Source organism: Oryza sativa, chromosome 2, assembly GCF_034140825.1.
Source record: "Oryza sativa Japonica Group chromosome 2, ASM3414082v1".
In the NCBI taxonomy this organism is placed as follows: Eukaryota; Viridiplantae; Streptophyta; class Magnoliopsida; order Poales; family Poaceae; genus Oryza; species Oryza sativa.
Genome location: NC_089036.1, coordinates 2335695 through 2354246, shown reverse-complemented (window position 1 = coordinate 2354246; position 18552 = coordinate 2335695). Strand labels below are relative to the sequence as shown.

The window sequence follows — 18552 nt, the reverse complement described above, 5'->3', positions numbered from 1 at the left end:
AAATATTTATACCCATATAGAGATACTAGTCCTTGTTGGACAAGAAAGAAACTAAAAAGGAAAAGATAAAGTCCTTATCGGACACTAAACACACTTTCCTAAAGATAAAAGGAAACTTACAAACTATGCCTAATTAATAGATAAACTGTCATGTCGCATCTTTTTTTGAACTCGGACTCTTGTAGATAAGCTTTGTTTGATTGATCCGACTCCACCAAGAATATGACATCGTGGCGACTTAACTCTTATCGGCTGATTCTAGAACTTTGAAGCCAATATTAACTCTAAGCCGATGATAACTTTGGGCTTACCAAATTTCATTGTTAACAAGGACGCACGGGATGGGACAGGACGGCGACGGCGAGGACACGGGGCGCGGGGGGGTGGTGGTGGTGGTGAGGAGGGAGAGGGAGAGGTGTGTCAGTGTGTGCGATGGCGGTTGGATGAGTCGGGGAGAGGGGAGAAAGAAAAGATGCCGTTGCATTGCGGAGCGAGAGCTCCGCGTGTCTCACTCTCGGGCCCACACCTTTTGCCCATACCCGTTTGAGCGGCCCATACCCGATAAGGCGATAAGGCCCAAAAGGCCGGAGGTTTAGCGGAAAGGCCCCTCCTGACTCCCAGGGGGTCGGAGAAAAAAAGGCCGATCCTTTGGATCTTTTAAGACCGTCCGATCGTAAATAGACGGTCTAGATTGGGCAATAAGACACACAGCCCAATCTTTTCGCATATAGCCAAAATAGAAAATTTTTAACTTTATATTTAGAGTTCATTTTAGAGTTTTTTTACTAAAGTTTCAGTCTTTGCTTTTAGATCGCTAAAAACACATATATCATATATAAAAGTTTTATTCATAAATTATTTTTCATTTACGTATATGTCCCGAACGATGGGGGTCACAATTTTTTTCATACATCAGATTTGCAAAAAGGACCATTCTTTTGAGTGTAATTGAGTCATTCCCAGGGTGATAGGAGAAGACGACACCGAGTCTCCGACCGCCTTTGGCTGTCTGGATTGGACGAGGGATAAGAACGCTGTGACGGAAATTTTCAGAAAACATCCTATCAAATAATTTACCGTACAAAATAATCCCTCATAACTCCAGACGCTGAGCTCCGAGAACGGCGATATCAAACAAACCCAAAAGGGCACGAGGAAACTTTATGTGTCTGCTGGTAGCCTGGTACTCTTCAAAGGAGCGAGGCATTTTTCACATAAGTGTTAAAAGGACTTACAAATGGAAAATTGCCCTTGTCTACAGAAACAGGTGATGAACATGGCTCACAGGCATTAGCCATACAACTATTACATACACATGACAGTACAACAGTAAGCTGACACTAATCCACGGCTCACAAGATCTCAGTTGCTCGCTCACTAAGGAACAAAAGAAAAAAAAAACTCAATTGCTTTGGCTCCCCATTCCTTTCCCTCCTCCAAGCGATGAAAGCACATCATCTGAATCAACCACAACCTGGAAGCCCATAAACAAACAGATTGTGGTCAACAGGAGACATCTAGAAAACAAATCCAGAATTGAAAGGGGAAGCCATTAGATGTAGTACTAACTTGCTGCAGGTGACTAATCAGAGATCCATGTAGCAACTTCTTGAGCCTGTCGCACTGATCCACGCTGTGGCCAGCATTTTGCATCTCTTCTAGCTGACACCACAACCTCTCGATGGCAGTGTATGGGAACCAGGCCGCTGACATCTTTTTGCGGTGGAGAACGTCCACAGGTCTCTGCAGGATGGTTTCGAAGGGTGTAACTGTCAACATGTGCTTGCAAACATCTTGCAATTGGATATTTGAGTTTGTTGATCTATTACCGATGATGTGAATGATTCCAAGTACTCGACCAGCAAATTGGCCGCTTCTGTGTGCCGTCCATAATTTATGTACAATCTAAATAATGTAGCAGGGTCTGCCTCTGTGCCAGACATACCCCATGAAATCATCCTGTTACCAGCCTTGGTGGTCTAAAGGTACAAATGGAAGGTCAGTGGTCAATCAGATAATAGTTGGTGTAACTATTAGAATATATACATCAGGAGATCACCTTAAACATCTGGACTAGCCAAAGTGGTAGCTCAATCTCAGGGTCTGTGTAAAGAAGTGTTTCCGCAACAATGACAGGCAACCTAGGATGCAAATCTTTGTATTTCTCCTGCAGAACAGAGTTAAAAATTGTAGTTTATGAAATTGACAGAGAAGCTCCTTCAGAACAGTCGGAGTATCATGCAATACTTTAAGATTCTCTAACAAAGTTAAGTAAAAAAGAAGCTCATTTCAGAGAAACATTAAATATAGGAAAAAGCAAAGAGCACAGACCAAATATATTTCAAGAGTCTCCCAATGGCAACTCCCCTGGGATTGATGAGCCATGGCAATACTGTTACCATTGCCATCACAGGCATCATCATCGGAAGATGGCAGCAGTAAATTCTTCCTGTAAGAAGGTCATAAAATACAACATTGTTATTTTTTTTGGCAGGGCACCATTATTATTAATATATAATAGTTGCTACAATAGAATAGTGGATGCCAATTAGACTAAAATCAATTCCAGAGAACCAGAATGGACCAAAAAAACACAGTTTAACACACCCTGAGTTGCCCACTCTATTAGGGCAGCATTGCTGCGCAATTGCTGCAAATACACGTTCCAACTCCCTACCATGAGAAAATGAAACATTAAAAGTTAGATAATGCAAAGAAGCGCCGACACGAAGAAGCAAGAATCTATCAATACAGGGAAACTGGTCACCTTTTCATTCCTGACTCCTTCCGAAATTTCAGCACAATGGTGAACACCATGTCGTACATATTCTCATTTATAAGAATATCCGTCAGTGCTTCAATAGATTGGTTATCTGCAGTCCCACGAGATATTGATTGCCAAAGCTTGGATATATATTCAAGTCTCAAGTAATATTAAATTATTTGCACGATACTTTGGGGACATATACCTGAAAAGTTGAATCTAGAATTTACAGTGCTGAGCATATAGAGTGCTTCTGTTAGTGTATATTCCTTTTCGAGAATTTCAATGTCAACACAAAACTTCAACCTAGACAGCTCTGAATCTGTGCCAAAAGCAGCTGTAAACAGCAAACAAGTAGTCAATAACGAAATGAGATGTACAAAGGTCCAGCTAAACAGTGCTTGAGTAACAGAACATACAGTTCTTCATCAAAAGATTACAGGGCTTTTTACTTGGTGAGATTTGATCATCCGCTTCACAAACAGAATCAAGCCAAGCGAATGAGGGATCAACAAGCTGCAATGCATTGATAGCAGCAGACAAAGCATGCAGCCTCTCTTGCAATGTATGAGAAAGTTGCCGGGTTCCACCAGCATTACCCTCTCTACTCAATCTAACGAAATACCTATACATATGTGCAGCAGCCTTCCTCCAATTGTTCCTATAAGCCTCAAATGAATAAAGGACCTTGTAAAGATTTGGTCTAGACAAAAGATCCGAGCGCTCAGCCTGTTAAATAAAATATATTGCATTACAGGTTGCACAAATAAAAGTTTTTGTAATTCAAAAGATGGGGAGAGAGAGAACCTTCCAGAAGAGCTCTTGCTCCACTTTTTCCACCAAGCCAGTGAATGGTATCTCGCCATTGCAAATTACCTAATTCAACAGATAGCAAGGTCCTTTAAACTCTAATCATCCAGTGAACATGGTTCGCACACAGTAAAAGAAGTGAACTGAGTAACTCAAAATACACAAAATAGCATACTTATATGATTTTTAACTGGCAATGATTAGTGCAAAGCCTGCCGACCAACATCACACATAGTATGCTATTTTTGTGAAGAGCGTAAAAACATTAGGCAAACGGAATCAATTGTGGTTGAACTTGAACATGACAATTACCAAGCAACGACCCACAGATTAATTAGGTAAACAGGTGTCATGACCACTAAGGCTGTGTTCGGGAGGAGAGGTTGGGAATCTCTCCCCCCGTGCATGGAAAACAAGGTTGCTTATTAGCACATGATTAATTAAGTATTAGTTAGAAAAAAAACCTTGAAAAATGGATTACTATGATTTTTTACGCAACTTTCATATAGAAAACTTTACAAAAAACACACCATTAGTAGTTTGGGAAGCGTGTGCGCGGGAAACGAGGGAGTGGAGGTTGGGAACTTTGAGTTAAGAACACAGCCTAAGAGTGTCTATGGACATCTGGTAAAACAACTGGTAAATTAGTAAATTATTCAATGCATTTAGTGAAGACAGTAAATAAACAGAGCAAACCTTTGTCTCGCCAAGCTCACAAAGAACTATGATGAAACGTCTTAAACAGACATACTTGCTATCATTATCTGGATTTGAGATTATTGCGCAATACGCCTCTTGAAAATTTTTCAAATCCAATTTGTACTTGAATACATTAGCCCATAGTCGCCCTTTAATCATAGTTGTAGTTTCAGGGATATCCTCAGCTTCACTTCCATTATCTAAATCGACGATGCTATCTATTTGTTCAAGAGCACCAAGAGCAAACTCGCATGCCCCTTCACTCATGGAGTGCTGCTCAAAAATTTGCATTGCCCACTCATAGTAACGAAGCCTCCATGCTGTAAAAGATCTGCATTCCCCTGGAAAAATAAAAAAGAATTAGGAAATGGTAGAGGTGAATTATAATACAAGCAGAACTAGGAAAATGATGTCACCGGAGATTTGAAACCCTGTTTCCACAGAGAACTTCTGAAGAGCCTTTGGAGCTTCTTGCCCAGATGCAGCTCTGTTTTACAAAGTAATTAGCATATTAACACCATTAATGAGCCAGCCAATCACCAATATAGAAAAAGAGATTGATAAAAGAGAATAAATTTAGGCAAGTACACAAATCCAAGCATTTTGTTTTAGTGGATTGTCAAGGCTTTTAGCCTTTTCCCCATAATTTTCTATTTGAACTTTGTACTCCCACCACACCCCACACAACCAAAAGAAAAGATTATGTTTTTTATTAATCTAAGGTGGTCCTGAGTTCCTGACCATCGGATATGCTTTGATGTGATGCTTAAAACTTTGCTGTTGCCTAAGTTCGGAATAATTTATAATGCAGAGAATGTGAACTCATCCCATTGAAATGCTTGGAGAACAGTGAACCCCAATATCACATATCAGGTGAAATCATTGAAATTTTATGTGGAAAGATACTGCTGTGCTGATAAGCTGATAGCACAAGTAGTTGATTGTTTGCTAAAGGACCAGATATGCAGCCTAATTCCGCATTCATTTCTTTCTCACATCAGTACATATGTTGCAAACCATGTATTGGATTTACTGGTAAAACTAGTTCTGTGATGCCGAATTTACTACTAACATATTGCATTTGTATACTGATAACTTATGCAGCCAAATGAAACTGACCTTTCCTTTACGCACTGAATATTAATTAGGGAAATAGGATTTTCAGAAACTTCCATAACTGCAAATAATCATATGTCCACTGTTCAACCTTGGATAACACATAAAGTAGAAGTGTGAAGCAGCCATTTTTTATAATTTGCGATTAAGGATGCAGATATACATTTTCTGACTTTGATGCAAGATAAATCAAACATTTTTTTTTCTGAATTCAAGCAGCAAAATAAACTGGAGATCAGCTCAATGCCTGGTCACTTAGGCTTTTCTATGAGAACCAGTAAGGCAGTGAGCATTATCGAATAACAAATATTTTCAATAATTAGTTAACAGAAAACTGAGAAATGGCTCACTAAGTGCTGAATTGCACATTATACAATAATACAGCTAGAAACATCACAAGTAATTCAGATTGCTGTAACATATCAATGTTACATAATCTATAACACTAAGACCACTTCATGAGACTCAATATCCTCTGGTAAGCAGTAAATCACAGTGCACAACTCCGCATAGTGTGGAAGGTGGTACCTGAAGAAGCATCGGATAGCTTCATGAACCTTGGATTCTTTCAGGACAATGTTTGCTTCATCACGTGCAAGCACCAGAAGGCAAAATCCATTGAGATGAAGGCATGATGAGCGTGCAAGATCTGTATCCTGGTCAGCTTGAGATGCTTTCACATAGTTCATGTGTGTGTCGAGAATGCCCAGAAGACTCTTTCAGAAGAAATAAGGATAATGGTTGTCATATTTATTGTAAATAGAATGGTAGAACCACATCAAACAATAAACGTTTAATGAATTTAAGGGGCACCAACAAGAAAGATACCTGAGCAGCTTCATATTGACCATGGCGAACAAGAACTGCTGCCAGATTAATTGTGGAACTCAAGAAACAGTCAGCATTTCCAGCAATATTTTCACTCATAATTGAGCCACTAAACCTCCTTACCAAGTTGACCAACTCAGTTGGATTAGGAAACCAGGGTGAGAGAACATCCCCGTCAGCAGATTTTGGAAAATCAAGTAAACAAGCCAATGTAAAATAAGAGCAGCCAAACTTTCTGTGCAAAGACAGGTCATCAGCTTTTCCTGTGAGAATGAAGTAATGAGGACGTGTTCTTTCTTTATCAAGAAAAGCACAAGAAAGTGGCATTATAAATATTAAGCCAAGTGTGAATATAAGATCCCATATATCATAAGAGGCTAGGTGTGCATTGCATTTAGATTTTAGAATCATTTGTGGTGCACCCAGACCCATGGCAAGTGCAGAAAATTTTCGTGTGAACAGTACCCTGTGGCCGCAGTGCACTGTTCCCATGGGCCTCCTGCCATGCTATTACTTGGCAATAAGAGATAAAAATAATAATTAGTTTCATTGTTTAGTTGAGTTCCTCCATGTAGATACATTCCATATATTAGAAACAAACTAACTTAGAGATACAGATTGTTTCTTAGGGGTCAAGTCAAGCCATTCCCATGAAATGGGTAACATGATACATTAGCAATTAAGCAATTGAAGATGAATTGATCTAGTGATTTTAGTCTCTAATGAGACAAGTATCATGTGCACCCACTTTCCATTTAAGCCATTATTGAATACAGCATACCAACATGTGGGTCCAGTGGCAAATCCTTTAGAACCACTCGTAAGAGTGGCAAATAGTTAATTATTCCCAACATTGGCATATCAGTTTTTATCTGTATGGACTCGTTGCCTTGTCATAATACAGCGGGAAACATACTGTAGAGGAAGGGTCCCCATTCAAGAGAATACATATCAAAGAACAAAAGTAAAAGTAAGAGAGCAACAAAATGTACTGTAAGTTCTGACCTAGCTGGAGAGAAGAAAGCTGATAGCTGAAATCCTCAATAGTTGGTGGTGTAGTAGGTGAAATTCCTACAAAGTGGAGGACAATCCACTGTCCCAGTATATCTTGAATCACTGGGAACAACTTCAGTTTTATTCTGGCAATATCATTTTGTGACAAGGAGACCTGATTTGGACATTGTTCTTATTAATGAAACAGATAAAAGAAAGACGTTTACCAGTCAAGAATAGTGTGTATCTATGAAGAAGCATTGAATTACAGTTTAACACCACAAACAACACAAAGGTCTGACAAGGATCTTATGGTTATATGTCTACTATCTTCCAATTGATGCAAGTCAAGAACACTTTAACATCTTAATCAGTATTTGCAGATGTCCTAGCCAGTTCTGACCAACCGGAGCAAGTTTGAGTAATAGCATGGCAGTCGAACTAGCAGTCTGTGAACTTCCCTAAAAGAAATATAATATTGAACTATATAGCAGTACGTATCAGAGGTAGCACAGTGGCCGAGTTAAGTAAACACATGCACATCAGACAGAAATATCAAAATACAAAAATATGGCATACCTGCCCACCAATGGAGACCAGATAATTGAGGAACAGATATAGATCAAAAGTGGACTCGAACATTGTTCTTGCTACCTGTGAAGTAGCTTGAACCAATAACGCAGTATTCACATTGCAAACTCTCTTCAGCTCATACTCTTGGATGGTCACGTTTGTGTTCAAATACTTCATGAAGTTCTCAATCACATCAAATACTGCTGACCAGGATGTCGACTTTGATTGCAATTTACGAAAAGATAGTAACATTTCAACAGAAAACTTCCTCTGACTCTTGTGAGCGGTCTGCCTTCTTTCTGCATAAGCATCTGTTCCAAATAATGTAATGAGGGCTGAGGGAGACTGAGGACTGAAACCAGTGCCCAGAATCTTTAAGATCTGAGAAACAATTTCATCAGGTGATATAACAGAACTGATGAGGGATTCATGATATATTGCAGCAGCAGATCTCCCCAGCAGATGGCTTATATGATCCATGCACCTTAGAACTTCAATGAGGATTTCAGACTGAGATATATTATCCGATGGGTTCACCCCAAGGATATCAAGATTGCGCAGGTCATCAGAGGAACCTGATGTATAATGCTCATAGGCGTTACCGAATAGCTCATAATGATAGTTGAAAATAATTTTAATATAATTATTAAATACTAGAAAAAGGTAACAAACCATAAATAAACTGCTCCATGCCCTCCAAACAACGGAAGAGAGAAAATGAACCCTTTCTTATTAAACCAAAAACTTCTCTGTTAGTATCAAGAAGTAACCCATATGGCCTATTGTTCCAGCACCAATTGTGGAGATACCGTGCAGAAAACTTTTTCCAATGATAAGCAGTCGAACTTGCAGTCTGTGAACTTCCCTAAAAGAATGAGATATATGAAAATTCAGTCAAGCCACATGCTAGAACTAGAAATCATGAAGCCTGATAGAAACAAAGAAATGAGTAAAAAGAAAAGGGAAACCACCTCTTGTTCTATGGTGGATAATATTTCTTTCCGTAGTCCACTAGTTGTAAGTGATTGGAAATAAGAATCGGATAGAAATCTCTTGTGCTCCAACAAGGTTTCACGTAGAGCAGAACTGTGATTCACTCCTGGTTGAAGTAGCCTCCGCAAAAACATAGATGAAATAAAACCGAATGTCTGCTCCTACAGATACAAAAGAAGTCTACATAGCTGAAGAACATTGAGAAGCTTCACACAGCCAACAAAGAACTAAAATAATTATATGAGATCTATATAGCTAAAGGATATATCCCGCAGCAATTGAGCAAAAATGATAAACTAACTCTAAAAAGTCGTATCAATGACAATTATAGGGTTTACGAATATTGTAGTCTAAATAGTAATCATTTTTAAGAATCAAACACACGTCAGGAGTTTAATCCATTCAGAGGACAAGAAACCTAACAGCAATGTGAAGCAATAACCTTATAATTCAAGTTGAACCAGAAGTCATATAGATCAATAGGTGACCTTATCTGTACATAACAATATTTGACATATCATTCTAGAACTATGAATAATAACATCAAGGTGTACATGACATGTCAATTTAGAACAATGGAACCTCAAGGAAATTACAGTTACCTTCTTGGATGAGAATATTGAATCAGCTGTCCAGACCAAATCATCCAATGTATTCTCAGAGCTTTGAAACAACTGGTCACTGACAGAAACTTCTTGTAGCACATATGAATGCATTATCTCACTGCAGTTATTTACATTTAGGTAAATATTTGAACACTCATAAAGTGACCTAATACAGTTTAGCTTCTGGGTTTAGGATTTATACATATTGAGAGAGAGAGAGAGAGAGAGAAGGGTGGGCACTTAAAATTGGCTAAGAAACAAAAGCAGGTTTGACCTATAAAAGAAATCAAGGTTTTGGCAATATAGAATTATAAACCTAACTTTTAGTTTCTACGACTTAATGGGAATCTTTATAAGTGCAAAAAAAAATACAGGCTTGAGTTTTACAAACTGTGTGCTGGTTCACTGATGAAAAAGTCATAAAGTCAGAGCAGAAAACTATTTGGTCAGCGGCATTTCACAATTCATAAGGGAACAGTGCAGTGCAGCATACTTACGTATCACAATCATACTGCACTATTTCATATAGCATTGATCCAACTTCCTTAAGTATCCAAAGCTTGTCCATGCTTATTTTCAAGTCGATAAGCTTTCCCTGAGAAAAAACAAAATACTCTACATCAGTAGGTTGAATATATTTGCTCCTCTACGAGCGGGTAGCATAGTCACTGGACCAAGTTGCTACAGGCACTCAAAATTGTCTCTTCTGAGAACAGAAACCCAAAAAGGCCATATATATATAAATATAAGGGATCATAATGCAATACGGTAATGACTTTGTTTACCTCCACCAAAGGTATAGAAAAAAATGAAGGTTCAGGAGAAAACAAGAACCTTTCACCAGCACCAAAACTAAAACCATATACAGAAACGCAATCACAAGCTCCAGTCTGCACAGTGTAAAAAGGTAAATTAATCAGCTACTTAGAAAAACAATGCTGAAAGAATAACAGCTTCAATCATACCATGTCATGTAACAAATACTACCTCCGTCCCAATATAGTTGTCGTTCTAGGTTATTTGGCAAAGATTATGGTTTAGGAAAAATTAATATAGGTGCCCTCTATTAAGTAATGTATGGTAGGTAGTTGGGGGTATGATGGAGAAAATTTTGAATTGGAGGTGATTGATGTGACAAAAGGTACTCCAAAATGACAAGCTTTTTGGGACAAATTTTGAATCCAACAGCGGCATCTATTTTGGGACGGAGGGAGTAATCAACAATAGGTAAAAAGAATTAACACAATGGTTAACATGAGCATGAACATCGGAAAAAATCTGATATCTAAGGTTTAAGCCTAAGGTCAATGCCCCAGTTTCCTATATGAGGCTGCATCTAGAAACAGAAGACTAAGATGAACGGGCTATCTACTATCTACAAATGGAAACTGTTGGGATGGATTGGTGGGATTACCAAAAGGAAAATTTTAATAAGGAAACAGGAAATAAACCTTATTGCAAAGACAACAATAAATTATTATTAGCACCTAGCATATTGTGATGACATAATCAGTGACCAGGAAATCCCTGTCTTATCAACAGAAAAACCATGTTTCATCATTGATACAATGTCTGAGTTCACAAATAATAATCTGTTAGCAGATCGTTAACTCTACAACTCTGTATTCCATCCACCCCATTTTCTTGTTTCCGTTCCAAAAATCACCCATGAGCCAGGACAAACTGCAAAATTCAGGCCACAATCACCATCGCCTATTTGTCCAACTCCACTTGCTCTACCAGTGACATTAATAAATCAAACTTCCCTTTGCTCTTAAGATCCAATGTTTTGCCACACAAGGTGTAACACATCACTCATGAAGCAATGTTTTCCTTATTTTGGACTCTAGATGACCCATATTAGGCATATAATATGTACCAACTTCGCCCCCATGTTACTCCACAAAAAGCATGTATCCATTTTTAACAGACATAGTTTTATAGGCTCTGTCATTGTGTTTTATAAGTCAGTCAGCTGACAAGTGAAATGGTTCACCCCCATGTTATCCCACAAAAAGCATGTATCCATTTTTAACAGACATAATTTTATAGGTTCTGTTATCGTGTTTTATAAGTCAGTCAACTGACAAGTGAAAAGGCATAGCATGAAAAATCAGTGCATTCCAGATGACCAAGTAAATTTAGTGGTGAGACATTTTTCTTGACATACCACAGTGCCTTGACGCAGAACAGCCAAAAAAATCAACTCTTGATCATCATCAGCATCACCAACCCATATCCTAGATGGTTGACCTAAAGATAGAAAAATACTTTAATGGAAAATGCACTATTCAAGAACAAGAAAAGATACAGCAATTAGTGCAAGCAACAACTTAAATACATCCTTTCTTTTAAGTATGTAAAACATATCCAGTTTATTCCAGGGTAGCCAAAAGAAAGGGATAGTTGCAGAAGCAGTTGTTATTCAGTGATGCACTAACAAAGTGTTCGTACATCAAATGCTGTTACAGTCTAACAATTTTCAGAATGATTCATCAAACCTTTAAAAGGAACTATTGCTGACAAATAGACCCCACATGTTAGCTATTCCCTCAGTACCAAAATACAGGCACTTCTGGAGTTCTTCATGGGGATTAAGGAGAGAGGTGAAATTAAATGAGGGATGGTTGTGATCTGTTGAGAACTTGAGATGAAGAAGTAGGTGAGAAATTAAATGAGATATGATTGTGATTGGTCTAGATAAGAGAGTAGGTAGAGAAGTTGTTACATTCTGGGACAAATTTTGAACACTAGAAGTTGGTTATATTTTGGAATGGAGGGAGTATTTTGTTCTGTTATTTTGGAATCTTCTAGTTTTTTTCACTTGCCATACTTATTTTGTTCTGCAAGAAATTTCATGGAAATCACCGAAATAGACTCGATTAGCTGGTTATACCAGGCTACCATCACCAACGATTACCACACTCGACCAATTATTAGGAATCTGGGATATAATTTAGTGCAACTGCATGATGCATCCATTCCTTGTTCCTATTCTATGAACATACCAAGCAAGCTGCTTGCAGATCATATGAGCCTTCAGCAGAGTGTGCTAGTAACTGTTTGATTGTAAGTTGTTGCTTAACATGATAAACAATGACATAACATGTGCTGACAATGTCAACGCAACACTTATTACAAGGAACATTAACATAAATAAGCAAATAGCAATTCAGTATAAGACCTTTCCTGAAGCGCATAAAGCCACCACGAATTACCTTCGATATCATTCGAGCGAACATTGTAACTGAGAAGTTTAGTGTGATTAAAAATATCCCATATGCGCAAACTTCCATCCAGATGGAGAACAAACAGCAGTTCCCTTTCATTTACAGTAGCTGTTACTATATCTTGTACAGGGCCCACAGCCTTTGTTCTGCAAAAAAAAAACAATGGAGGAGTATATTACATAAATGGTAAGCAACATGTATTGTCATATGTACAAAAACTAGACAAGTTTTAGACAATACTGGGCTTCCATACACAACAAAATATGCTGAGCCCAGACTTGCAACAGTCTGGGAATCAATTATATGCCCCCTGCATAGGCTAGCACTCTAGGATTTCTCCCTCCATGTATCACTGACAAGTGGTCCTCAGACCACATGTTAGCAACATGGGGAGGGCAAATCCTAGGGTAGCAAACTCTGCAGGGGCATGTAATTAATTTTTCCTAAATTAACATGTAAAGAGAATCTACAATGTATGAAAATTGCATTGAATGCTCCTAGGCTATGTAGTTTCTGGTGGAGCTATGCTATACAAATGTTCTCAGGTGAACTGTTAGGAAAAAATAAGTACCTTGACACAAGAGACCATAAACGTCCGATCCCAGCATCATCTCGGAGCTCATTCAAGAAACCTACAGCAGAAAACAGTGCAACATTCAGAAAACATTGGAAGAAATTTGAAGGTACAGCCATCTATAACTCATTTATGGGCTTGCCTGGTGAATTCAGAGCTAACTTGCCCAGACTGTAACAGCAGATTGACCCATCTTGTCGCCCAATCACTAGGCATCCTGACATCGCTGTTACAGCTGTAACCTTAGCACTCTGTACTTGGGTTTGGAGATTAAATTCAACTATATCGTCTTGAGGAAATATTGAACCAGAGATATAGGAAAATGGGCTTCGCAAGTGGCATAAGAGAGCAACTCCAGAAACAGTAAGCACATATAGCAGATATACAGGTGTGCCACGTCTGCCGCCCTGCATTACCACATAAATGATGTTCCAGAAAATTAGTTAACATGCTATGATACTTTATTCACATAAGAATCATTAATGAGCCAACCTCACGTGCACATAAGAAGGAAAACGGGCATAGCTCCTCCTGGAATACCAACCGCAGTCCAGAGCTTGGAAACTCCTTGAAAGCACAGAGATCAATAACCTCTAGAACATTTTGTTGTTCCTCATGGAACCTCCTGCAACAGAAACCATCTTCTTTCTTTAGAAAGAAAAATACATCCAGCAGTAAATGTGTCATATTAGCAATTTAGCATAGCATATTCCTAGCTTTAAAGCAAATACATCTAAATGGTGCTTATTAGCTAGCTAATAGAAGGTCATCTGACAAGGTATTTTGTTCAACATTCTTCATCGGTGGAAGACAACAGTGTAGGAAATGTATGAACTCATGTACTTGCAAGGAGTTTAACAGATGTCCCTAGAAATTTAGTGTCTAGGTCTCATCAACCATGACAGTATAGGACTTTCTTTTGTCAAAATGTCCCTAAAAATTGAATCGTTAAGGAACTCTACTGAACTATTAGCACATAACTTTCTGTCAGATGATAACAGCACATAAGTTTCTGTCAGATGATAACATTCCTGAATATCATGGTTGTACCAGTTATAATTTGTCACCATGCCAGTATGTCACTGGCTCACTGCCCTGTGGTGTCATGTATATTTTCGATGAAATGCACTAGAGCTTACCCTCAACTACAGTGCGACGGTACAATGCAGGATAATACAGGATTGAATTTGCACAAATCAACTAACTGACTGCTTAGCTGAAGCTATCACAGACTTAGTGTTCCTCGGAGCATCACAGCAACCAGTTAACCACCGCAATACAGAGTGTGCAGTGTATTCCCACAAAGTACCAGATGAATAAGACCAAAATCAACTCCACTGCACAAAACTCCATAGTACTCCAGCTATCTCAGCCCTACCACTAGCTCTAACACAGCATTAATTCCTGAGAAAACCCAACGCCAACGGAGCTCGAGTCAGTGAGGGGGAGGCGACACCGGCGTACCAGGCGAGATAGCACTGCGAGTCGCCGGAGGAGACGACGTGGAACCCCGAGGCGGCGCGCGGGGGCACTAGGACGAAGGGATCGGAATCGCCCTCCGGTGAGGGGGACGGGGTGGAGGGGACGGTGAGCTCGATCCACCGCACCCTGTCCGAGCCCGGGATGGGGACCTCGGTGCCGGCTATTTTGCGGGCGGCGGGGGTGGTGGTGGCCATGGAGGCCTCGCCGGCGGCCGCGGCGGCGGCGGCGGCGGCGGAGGGTTTTGGAATGGGCGCGGGTTTTGGGCGGTGAGGTGGGGAATGTTCGGAGAAATTTGGGACTTCACCACATCGGTCGAGGGTTGGGGGGAGATGGTGAGGGTAGTGGGCCGTTTTCTTGGGCTGCACGCGTTTTAGGCCCAGCGCCTTTGTGAACGAAGTGGACCCGGCCCATTAAAGATAGCCTCTCATTTTCAGCCCAGTCAGCCACCAAGAAAAATATAATGTCTATAATGCCTCCCTTAACAGGCACCGGCGCGTCAAAACATTGGATCTTAAGAGCAAATGGAAGCGGCTGGCCATCCCCGGCGACGGCGTTCTCGGGAAATAAAGTAATAGTTTATTTTGGCATATGCAATTTAGCTCTTAATATCAAGCAGAAGCTATGGTACTTCCTCCGTTTTACAATGTAAGTCATTCTAGCATTTTCCATATTCATATTGATGTTTTCCCACATTCATATTGATGCTAGAACGACTTATATTGTGAAACGGAGGGAGTAGCATATATAGGCGAGGCAATTAGCATATGTTGAAGTTGGAGCAGCGTCGTAGTTACAAAACTGTATGTTGTTTATGACCAAACCTCATTTTCCTTTTATTGCAATGTTATGATTTCTTACGGCTTCTGTATTTATCACTCTTTCATAGCTCATTGATAACAAAAAATATAACCTATATTTAGTTGGATGCTTCACGGCTCATTTGGGCTTTTTTTTAAGGTGAAAGCGGCAAGAGTATTGCCCAATATATTAGAGAGGGAGAAAGGGTCTACAAATCGATTAGCAGCGTATTAGTACAGACGTAAAAGAGCCGCCTTCAGCAAGCGAGAAGAAAGCGAAAATGGGGGAGGGAGATAGATGGTAGACAGAAGTGGAGAAAGAGAAAAAAGCAGAAAAGCAGACTACATCAGGGAGGCTGGAACACGAATTCATATTCTTGAATGTCTTCATTAATCTGTTGGGCTGCTCGATGTGTGTTCGGTTGTTGATGTCTGAAAATCTTGGCATTTCTTTGTAGCCAGACATGCCACCATGTTAATCACAAACATTTGGGCAATTGATTGTTTGATAATCACAAACAAGAACAAAGTCTTTCACACAATTTCCTTCCACGTGTTAATTGATCAGCCTCTTCGGCACTGCATCAGTGGAGGTTGCCAGTGTATCTGCTATTGCTGCTGCGAATGATTGACTTAAAAATCTATGTTATATCACTAATTTTGTTTCTTTTAGGTAAACTAGTATGGTGGCCTGCGCAAATTGCGCGGCTAGCATCATTATATTTTCTCTCATATAATAGCATATATGTTTTCTCATTATATTATTAAAATATATTACAATGATAACATAATTTTAAATTTTGCAATAACTTTACGAAACTACTAATGTGTAATATTCATATTGTATTTTATATACGTGTTAGTTATTAATTATTTTTAATATCAAAATTTAGTTATTTGTAAATTATATATATTCCTATATGGACTCTAGACTCGTCTTTTAATATTTCTTTTTTTAATTCTGAATGTTTATTATTTCTAATTGTATTTCTATGTGGATTCTAAACTCATCTTTCAATATTCTTTAATTTTTAATTTCAAATTTTAGTTACTTCTAAATTGAATTCCTATATTGACTTTAAACTCTTCTTCCCATGTTTTTCTTAATTTCGAATTTTAGTTGTTTGTAAATTGTATTTTTATACGGACTCTAAACTCTACTTTTGATTTTATTATGTTTATTTCGGATTTTAGTTAGTTTTAAATTCCTATATGCACTTTATACTCTACTTATAATATTTTTTAATTCCAAATTTCTTTTTTTTTATTAATTGTATTTCTATGTGGACTATATACTATACTTTTAATATTCCTTATTTTTAATTCCGAATTTCTATTATTGTATTTCTATATGAACTCTATACTCTACTTCTAATATTCCTTATTTTTAATTCCGATTTTCAGTTCTTTCCTAATTGTATTTCTATATGTACTCTAGTCTCCTCTTCTAATATTCCTTATTTTTTAATTCCGATTTTCAACTATTTCTAAATTGTATTTCTATATGGACTCTAGTCTCCTCTTCTAATATTCCTTATTTTTTAATTCCGAATTTTAGCTATTTCTAAATTGTATTTCTATATGGACTCTATTTTTTCTTTTTCTCCGATTAATGGGAGAACTTTTAGGTCATGAGAGCGAACGTGGAGGCTCCTTTTTATTCCGAATTTTAGTTAGTTTTAAATTCCTATACGAACTCTATACTCTACTTCTAATATTCCTTATTTTTAATTTTTAATTCCAAATTTCAGTTATTTCCTAATTGTATTTCTATATGGACTCTAGTCACCTCTTCTAATATTCCTTATTTTTTAATTCTGAATTTCTATTTTTTTTCTTAATTATATTTCTATATGACTCTATACTCTACTTCTAATATTTCTTATTTTTAATTCTGAATTTCTATTATTTTCTAATTGTATTTCTATATGGACTCTATGCTCTACTTCTAATATTCCTTATTTTTAATTCCGAATTTTAGTTCTTTCCTAATTGTATTTCTATATGGACTCTAGTCTCCTCTTCTAATATTCCTTATTTTTTAATTCCGAATTTCAACTATTTCTAAATTGTATTTCTATATGGACTCTAGTCTCCTTTTCTAATATTCCTTATTTTTTAATTCTGAATTTCAGCTATTTCTAAATTGTATTTCTATATGGACACTGTTTTTTCTTTTTCTCCGATTAATGTGAGAATTTATAGGCCTTGAGAGCGAACGTGGAGGCTCCTTTTTCTATTCCTTTAATAATATAATAGATTTCAAGTTCTGCAGCAGCTACCTCGCTGTTACATATTTAACTTAACTGGGCATGCTAGTTGACATCAATTCATGTTCTTTTCTTGCCTGTAGTTTTAAATACTGCTCCAAGATATATTGCTATACTCTGTGACCCCCTTACTCTGTCAATAGGTAAACTATTAACAAATGAATGGATGTAGCTTCATACTGTGTTATGTCTTATGTCCATAACTTAATCTTCTACTATTAAAGTGAGTCATCCATTGGTGACAACTATGCAGGTTGAGAATCGCATTGTTGGAGCACCTTGCTGGGTAATGGGCCAAATGACACCTGCTTGTGGAGAAGCTAACAAACTTCTTGCAATGATTTGCCGGGTTAGTTGTGATTCGGTTTGCCAGGTTAGTTGCGATTCCTTGTAATGTTTGTACGTTCATGGCATGTCACTCTAACACAGATACTATCATGTTGTGTTTTCCAGATTAACTTAAACCCGAGGGATTAGAATCCATTCTCGCAGCTACTGGGTACCTACCAATTGTTTTTGAGGGCTCATCTCCAGGCGCAGTCAAGTTTGGTACCTGAAGATTCGACGCGTTCCACATAGTCATCAGCCTAAATGAAAGATTTAGCTGTATTATAAGGTTACACAAACATTTGTCACGCTATCAGATCTTACAATGTAACAAAGGTCTTATGCTGTATACCGTAGTTCATTCAGTAATTCTAGCGATTAATGCACCTCAGGTGCAGACCTCCGTTGTGTAAGTACAGTGGTTAGATAAAATGCGAGTCTTTCTTGGACACGGACAGGAAGGCTTTGCAAACATGCCTAGGGAAAATTAA

The 18552-nt window shown here is 38.2% G+C and overlaps 1 protein-coding gene across 2 annotated transcripts; it reads right to left on the bottom strand.

Moving 5' to 3' along the window:
• Nucleotides 1-1130: 1130 nt before the first annotated feature.
• Nucleotides 1131-14969, bottom strand: LOC9266752 (nuclear pore complex protein NUP160). 2 transcript variants are annotated; one of them, XM_015771439.2, is made up of 27 exons: nt 14650-14969; nt 13678-13810; nt 13328-13592; nt 13183-13243; nt 12600-12757; nt 11552-11634; nt 10167-10271; nt 9879-9976; nt 9379-9499; nt 8755-8937; nt 8456-8648; nt 7790-8358; nt 7223-7385; nt 6218-6480; nt 5918-6105; nt 4690-4760; nt 4271-4614; nt 3572-3640; nt 3184-3493; nt 2970-3101; nt 2768-2873; nt 2608-2673; nt 2332-2449; nt 2060-2167; nt 1830-1979; nt 1570-1743; nt 1131-1474 (listed from the first exon to the last, which is right to left on the bottom strand). In XM_015771439.2, the coding sequence occupies exons 1-27, from the start codon at nt 14859-14861 to the stop codon at nt 1403-1405; spliced, it is 4515 nt and encodes a 1504-aa protein (XP_015626925.1). In that variant the 5' UTR covers nt 14862-14969; the 3' UTR covers nt 1131-1402. The 2 variants fall into 2 exon arrangements, with proteins under 2 accessions (XP_015626925.1, XP_015626926.1); XM_015771440.2 differs by having other exon boundaries at nt 8755-8931.
• Between the last annotated feature and the right edge of the window lie 3583 nt (nt 14970-18552).